Source organism: Alligator sinensis, unplaced genomic scaffold, assembly GCF_000455745.1.
Source record: "Alligator sinensis unplaced genomic scaffold, ASM45574v1 scaffold755_2, whole genome shotgun sequence".
NCBI classification, from domain to species: Eukaryota; Metazoa; Chordata; order Crocodylia; family Alligatoridae; genus Alligator; species Alligator sinensis.
The window spans coordinates 2,044,966-2,053,131 of record NW_005841883.1 but is presented as its reverse complement, the minus strand read 5'-3'; the positions used below and the strand labels follow the sequence as shown (position 1 = coordinate 2,053,131).

At 45.5% G+C, this 8,166-nt stretch overlaps 1 protein-coding gene across 1 annotated transcript in view; it reads left to right on the top strand.

Moving 5' to 3' along the window:
• The window catches only part of CDK15 (cyclin dependent kinase 15), a 97,093-nt gene that overhangs the window by 54,331 nt on the left and 34,596 nt on the right, over nt 1-8,166 (top strand). The window contains exon 10 of the mRNA XM_025196700.1: nt 3,779-3,872. Coding sequence (XP_025052485.1) covers nt 3,779-3,872 — 94 coding nt within the window. The remainder of the gene's footprint in view (nt 1-3,778; nt 3,873-8,166) is intronic.

The window sequence follows — 8,166 nt, the reverse complement described above, 5'->3', positions numbered from 1 at the left end:
GTGATGTGCGGGTTGTTGTCCAGGAAGCCGAAGCCTGCCTCAAGACACCACTGCCGAAGCCACCAGTTGGTCTCTCGGATGCAGTTCTCATGCCGTCTTCTGCGTCCGTTCACTGGTAGGATGGAAGAGAATACCACCTGTGCACCGAACTCCCTCAGCACGCCGCCCAGAGCACTGTAGTCCGCCATCAGGTGATCAGGGGTTCTCCTGGCCGCATCATTAGTACCCACATGGACTAGGACCATGGGATAGTAATCGGTGGGCTTGATCCTGGCCTGGATTACCTCTGTCACATCCCGAATCTTTGCTCCGGGCAGGCAGTATACCTCTCGTGTTGAGGGGTCCTGGTGACAGATGGGCCCTTCCGTACCTCTCAGGATGGAGTCGCCTATGACGAGCACTCGTCGCCTCCTCCTCTGGGTCCGCTTGGAAGTCCTGCCAGAGGGAGCCCCCAGCTGCCATGGCTACAGGGCCAGAGACCCAGGTCCACAGCCCCCTAGCCCCCAGCAGCAGCACCCAAACCCCAGCTGCCACCCGTGGGAGGCAGCAGCTGCTGCAATGGAGCAGTGTGGAGCCCGGCTCCCCCTCCCCCATGGGTGACAGACAGAGTGGAGCCTGTTGGGGAGTGGGGTGTGGGCTGGCTCTGAGGGCTTGGGCTCCCTGCCCCGTTGCCCTCCCCCCAGAGCCTCCACAGCCCAGCCAGCAGGACCTGGCATGGCAGGGCAGAGTGGGGAAGCTTGTTACTGCTGCTGGGAGCCCCAGGCTGCCACGGTGAGGTACTCCCTGCCCATCCAGCAGCAGAGAGTGGCACAACTCTGCGCCACCACCCCCACTGCTGCCGGGCGAACAGGGGGCACCTCACCATGGCAGTGTGGATCTCACTGCGGTGGCACTGAGCTTCTCCGCCCCACTCTGTCTGCCATGCCAAGTCCTGCCCGCTGGGCTACAGAGGCCCCAGGGGAAGGGTAGCAGGGTGAGGAGCCTGAGCCTGCAGCGGCCAGCCCCCATCCCCCCCATGCACAAATCTGGGGGACACGTGCCTCCCATGCCCCTCCCAGGAGTGTACGCAGTGGTGGGGAGCCAGCCCCACCCTGCAGCCCTCCTGAACAAGCTGCCCATGGCCCTGTCCCGCTCTCCTCCTAGGCCCTGTGGCCATGCATTCCAGCCCCAGACCCCAAGCCCCACACACCACCCAAGCTGGGCAGTATCCCTAGCCCTGCCCAACTCCCTCCTTCATAGTTTCATAGTTTCATAGTTTTAGGGTCGGAAGGGACCTAATAGATCTTCTAGCCCGACCCCCCGCCAGGGCGGGAGAACAACAAAAAACCCTAAAAACAAAAACGGGACTCAAATGAGTCCAGCCAGGTAGGCATCCAGCCTCTTCTTAAAGACCCCCAGGGTAGGGGCCAGCACCACCTCCCTTGGAAGTTGGTTCCAGATCCTAGCCGCCCTAACTGTGAAGTAGTTTTTTCGGATGTCCAATCTGTACCTCCTCTCCATCAACTTGTGCCCATTACTCCTTGTTATGCCAGCGGGGGCTAGGGGAAACAGCATCTCCCCCAAACCCTTCTGGTTCCCCCTAGTGAGTTTATAGACGGTCACCAGGTCCCACCCTCACTATGGGGGCCTCAATTCGCACCCCCACCTGCCAGACTTACCTGCAGGAGCTGCTCTCCAGGCTGCATGGCACCCCCTGCTGATCATCCTTCTCCAGCTTTCCCCAGCGCCTTGCAGGCTGGAACTCTGCCAGCCTGCAAAGGGAAACCCACCATTTCCTCCATTTTTCTCATTTAAAGGAGAAAATCCGGGTTTTTCTCCTGAAAATGAGAAAATCCAGGTTTTACCATGTTTTTCTGCGGTGAATGGAAAACCAGGATCCCTAATGATGTCTGTGGGAGATTGCTAAAGCAAATCAAGACCAAATGAACATGAGGCAGAAACAGTATTTGAAATCTGATAACTGATGCAAATCCCTTTTGGCGGAGTTGCCAAGCTGTCATCCTAATGTGGAACATGGGTCTGAAATAACAGAGGATGAGGTTAGAGATACAGTCCAGAATGACAAGACAGTGGGACCTGATGCAGTGATGGCAGACATGGTAAAAGCTTTGGGTGAGAGGCATGGATCAGCCAAATAGTTAAAGCTGCATGGCAAGACAAAAGAATTCCTGAATATTGGCACAAATCTATCTTTGTCCCAAAATGTACAAAGGGAACCATCCAAATAATTGAGACAAAGTTACTGTCACAGGGAACTAAAATATTGGGATGCATCTTGGATGGGAGGAGTAGGAGAGTGGCTGAACACTTACTCGAACAAAAATAATTTGGCTTTAGGACAAGCTGATGGCCCATCTGATGCCAAGTTTGTGATCTGATGGATGGAAGTAAAGCAGTTAGCATACTAATGGGAGAGCTTCTGAACTTTTCTAGTTCTGTCCCTAGAGATGGTTATCTAGAAGGGGGAAAACTGCTTCTGTAGAGAAAGGGAAAGAAAGTTCACATAAGATTCTTCTCAGGTCAGATCAAAACTGAGAATTAATATATAAAGAGAGGAAAAAGAGTTGAAGTGACTGGTAAAGGTAGCTAAAAATGAAATATCAGAAATGAAGGTGGATAGCATTACAGAAAGAACAAAGTGTAGCAACCCACATGGACCTTGTCTGAGGAGAAGCACAGATTGCAGGAGGGAAGAGTTTGGAGGATGCACCACAAGGTCAGAGTGTCTGTACATGGCATGAATATAAACTATTGTTGCAACATCTCTGTAAACAGTTCTCTTAATAAAGGATCGGTTTAATTTTACAAGCATAAGTCCTTTTGTGTTACAATCCAATGTGTGTCAGATAAAAACAAAAATAGCTAGAAAATATTGTCCTCAGAAGAAAACATGAGGGACAGAGAAAACCAATAGAGGACTTCATTGCACTATGATCTGTAACAGAAGCAACACTTCTGCTTATTCATAAAGGGGATCTATACATGTGCCCAACGTCTGCTCTGATGCGTGCTAATTAGCACATCAGAGCAGACTCAATGAATCCTATCTACTGGAGCTAATTAGCATATTCTAGGAGCCTCAGCATCACATGTATTCATTGAACAAACTTTAGTTAAAGCACCCCCGCTGCCAATTTTGAAGTGCAGGATGTTGAATATACAAGACGCTACGTGCACTTGAATTAAAGTTGCTCCCAAGAGCCACTCTAAGTAAAGCATCCTCCACCCCGGAGCATGTGTAAAGACACCCAAAGTTACAGAACAACTGTAATTTAGCCTACACTAAAATTAATTGGGTAGATCTTCCTAGTCAGAGATAGCACTGAGAGGAAAATACTGCTTCTCTACATCAGAACTGGAATTTTACAATACTTTTATCTGGTAGTGTCACATTAGAGAAAATACATGGTATACCTTCAAATAAAATAAGTTGAATGATTCTTGGAAAATTGTACATTTATAATTGTCATACTCAGTTTTGCAGTAGTGAATTTAATTGCCTCTGAAAAAACCCCCTCTCTGACACAGCACCTCCTGACATGCTTCTGGAATGGTGTGACTCGTCTGTGTCCCAGAGCCACAACTGAGCCCCTCTGAATTTATTTTAAAATACCCCTGGGTAAGTGCTGAAGCCACAACTACAATACTGCCTACCACTGAATCCCAGTATTTTATTAGACTTCATTTCTACACACAAATCAACACATTAGACGATAGACTTTTTTTTGCCCAAGTATGTACTACAGATAATGTTCATTTTAATATTTCATTTTTATAGGAGTGCTGGCTGTATATTTGTGGAAATGTTGCAAGGTCAGCCCTTGTTTCCAGGAGTTTCTGGTGCTCTTGAACAACTGCAAAAGATCTGGACAGTGAGTACAAAAACAGCCCCAAAACTGAGAGAAAATGTCAGTAACTCAAACATTTTGCAAAACATTATGTTCTCAGCATAGGTCCTTTACCCAGAGGAAATAATTTGGTTTTAAACTTCCAACCAGTGTGCTAAGTTTTCAGCTGTGTTTTATAAACCATTTTATAGCTGGCAACTTTCTTACAGAGGTAAATCAAAATGACTTTCCTTTGATGCTTGTTGTCTCATCAAAAATTTAAACCCAATTAAACTGACATCAAATTGAAGAAGGTGTACAGTTACTGCAGATCTTGTTCCCTCTTGTTTGCATGCTTCCTTGTCCATAGTATACAGTATATTTTTCTTGTTACAAAGAGATGCTAGTAATTGCCATATCAGTTTACTTTGCTAATTTGTGATTGCAGCACTGAAAATAACAAAACTCTAAAGACACATACCTCTTCCCACTGATTGACATTACCGTTAACATAAGTTGTGGGAGTAAATTCAGACTAGAGATTGTAAAAGTAAATTCTTTGTGGAAACATATGCTGCTAGACATTTATGAAAATTAGAAAAAATAAACAAGGTCTGCCATCATTCTGTGTAGTAGACCCTATTAGGAATTCTAATTTGGGTTTTTCATCTGCTTCCAGTTGGCAGCTAGACTTTGGAACAAAATCATGGGTCTATTGATCTCCCTGGGTAATGGCAAAGAATCTGGGTCTCCTGATTCCTGGGATATCTGGTACTCCAGTAAAAGCAAACAAAGCCAGCAAGAACAGAGACTAGTAAGAGGATTCTAATGATGCCTACCAGGGATTTCCCTATGGGCTACAGAATTTCTAAATGAAAATTCATTTCTGTGTGTCACAACCCAGTGATTTTGGTGCCTCGGCACGGTGGAATTTCCTTGCCACATGAGAGCCTCTTGCACAATAAAGGTTTTCTGTTGTAGCAGAAGAACCTCGGTGCAAGAGACTTCCCGCCAATTTGCAGGATACATTTCTTCCTTGCAGCACAGAAATGCACGGTGCAAAGAGTTCCCGCTATTCGAATGCAAATTTGTGTCCCGCTATTGGCCAGTGCTAAATTATTCCTACGTAGCGGCTAGTAATTGGCTAGCTGGCCGTTTAAAATTTCGTGCGACTTCCGCCCAAGTCGAAGAACTTTGAGCACGCTGCAGAGTCCCTCTAAAGAGATCTGACTTGCGGCTAGCTGATCGATAGACTGATCACCTATCGATCTTTCTTCCCGTCGCCAAGCGCAATCCCAGACGTACCCTTTTCCCGCCGGCTTGATTTGCGGACGGATTAACTGGCTTGGGCCCCGCCAGCTGGAACAACCCACGTGGTTGTTCAGACGACCGGACCATCTGCTACAGGCGGCGTAAGTAAACGTTTTTGCAACCATTAAACCTTGTCTGCCTCTCCATTCACCAGCCCGCCCTGACGAACGAGCAATTTCTAAATCACCTCGAGTCGGCTCTGGCCGTCTGAGACAGTACACAATGTAGTTTTACCCATGGTTATTCAGTACCAAAACAGGGCTATATATTGTGCCTCTGCTTTTTCTGTGTGCATGCACGGGTATGTGCATCCATGCCCTAGGCATAACAACAAGGAAACCAAAATACTCAATTATGGAAAACGACATTGGAGTTAAGCCATCTGCTGGAAATACACAAGAAAAAACAAAATCCAATGACTGAATCTTAGCTAAGTTAAATCTGCAGGGCTCAAAGTGAAAGTGTTCTCATGAAGTCAGCCAGGTTTGTGCATATGCATGAATTAGATCTGGTTATTAAAGAAATGTCATTCACACTTTGTCACTTTTCTCTGTAGAAGCATATTAACCAAGCTAGGATTTGCCACCACTTACTCTTCTTTCTGAAGCATACCTTGCCTCAAGCATATTCCAAGCACTATACTTCCAGAGATTTCAGACCCGAGTTGGTGAAGCACATCTTTTCTAATGCAAGGCGTTGCACTACTAAAAAAAGAGGTGCACTGAAGGATTATGTCAAGTGATCTCTTACAGTTTATTAAGCAGATATACCATACCAGACTCTGGGGGTCCACTAATATATTCTGCCTTATATCAAGAGACATTACATACAGGGAGATCCTAATGGCAAACTCCTTTTCCCGGAGATCTTGATCTCTTTACTCATTCATAAAATTCGTTTCTCAATGATCATTTGCTAGAATGATATATCATTTGCTACTGCCGCAAGCACCTTTGAGCAGATCAGAATGTTATCTGAAAAAAAAAAATTATTGTAGCCTTCCAGCAAAGCTGCAGAGCTATGAGTTCATTCACAAATACCAGCTACAATTTGAGTCATCATTGACAATCTATCTCCTAGCCTCTCATCTTATTACAAGAGATTCATACAGCTCACCTAAAAGATCTACTCTCTTTTTCTTCTCCTATCTACAGCAGATCTACAGGTTACTTAGTTTTTCATTAGCAATCAAGGTGAATTAACATCCTGTTCCCTAGGCTCCTCCAAATAGTCTTACCAAGTTTGGTAAGGGTCTGTGTCCCTTCATTGTGTACTTTCTCTCTAGCATGTTGCTCTATGCCTAGAACCATCTGCCTTTCTTCCATTAAATTTCCACCATCCTTAACCAGGCTTTCCTACACCATTGTCTCAAATCTGTTTAGTTTGGTATTAGATGTAAATTTCACAATACAGATCACAAAGTTTGAGGACTTAATTTTTCAGCAGATGGCTTAATTTAGACAAAGATTAGCCTTCGAACAACAAACCCAGAATACCAAAATTAAGAACTTTGTGCAAGATAAACATTTTGTGGTAGTTTTCTTTTGTTCCATCAGGGAACAAATATTTGCTTCTCTCTACTCAAAAAGGACCGTTATGATCTCATCTGACAACCTACAAAATGCAACCTGAGAAACTGATAAAGTAATTTTTGCAAATCACAAATCCTACATCAATGTCCTCTTCAATCCCTGTACCTCCAGTAATTCTGTAGAAGGAAAACTCTATAATACCAGATTAAAGTGAAAACAGCAAGATCAGTACATTTTGTGAGCCTGAGATTGGAGAGGAGGGGGAGATGCATACAAGGAGGGCATTACAACTCTATTCTCTCCTCTCACTGTGACACAAACAAGAGTCAGCCCAAACTGATCAGCTGCACTCTCTACTACAGCCAAAAAATATACCTTCTCGTACAGTATGATCTAATAGCACTTTTTTTTCTTATTGTACTCAGACGATTTTGAAGAGTTCTCTCAAAAGCAGGCTTAACTGGTGTGGTCCAGGGAATAGAGCACTTTGGGTTCAGCTCTGCTGCCTTACTTTGGACAGGTAATTTCACCTATGCTACTACTCCCACCTTTGCGGATCTTGTTTAGTTAGTAAGAATCTCTGCCTCAAAAAGAACTTACAACCTGTGTTTTACTCAGGCTAGCATAAAAGTACCCCGAAATCTGCTGGGTCTCCAGACAAGTATTAGGCTGCATTTTTTCTACACTGCATGTGTTCCCATGCACCTTCTTTTTGAAAGGCAGAAAAAAAAGACTGTTCCAGGGTTGTGGTTGCCTGTGAAAGAGCAAGTCCTCCCGGAAGGCTGCTTGCAGACATTAAAAAACAAACAAAACCAACATCTGGATGATGGTGTTGCCGGGGACATAGTCTTTCTAGACTTTAAGAAGACCTTTGACACTGTCTCTTACCCCATCCTCATCAATAAATTAAGTGACTGTGGCACTGATGCCTACACAGTTGGATGGGTAAAAAACTGGCTGATGGGGCGCACCCAGAGAGTAGTGGTGGATGGGTTGTACTCAACCTGGTGAGATGTAAGCAGTGGGGTACCCCAGGGCTCAGTCCTCGGGCCCACACTGTTTAACATGTTAATCAGCGACTTGGACAAGGGGGTGGAAAGCATGCTGTCCAAGTTTGCTGATGACACTAAGATGTGGGGCAAGGTGGACACACTTGAAGAGAGAGAGAGGCTGCAAATAGATTTTGACAGACTACAAAAGTGGGCAGATGATAATAGGATGGGGTTCAATGTAGATAAATGCAGGGTACTGCACCTTGGGAGAAGGAGTCCACAGCATACATACAGGCTGGGGAGTTTCCCTCTTGAAAGCACAGAGACAGAACGGGATCTTGGAGTAATTATTGACTCCAAGATAAACATGAGCCACCAATGCCAGACTGCAGCCAGCAAGGCCAGACATACCTTGTCATGCATCCAAAGCTGCATCTCAAGCCAGTCCAGAGAGGTGATACTCCCCCTCTATGCGACTTTGGTCAGGCCGCAGTTGGAGTACTG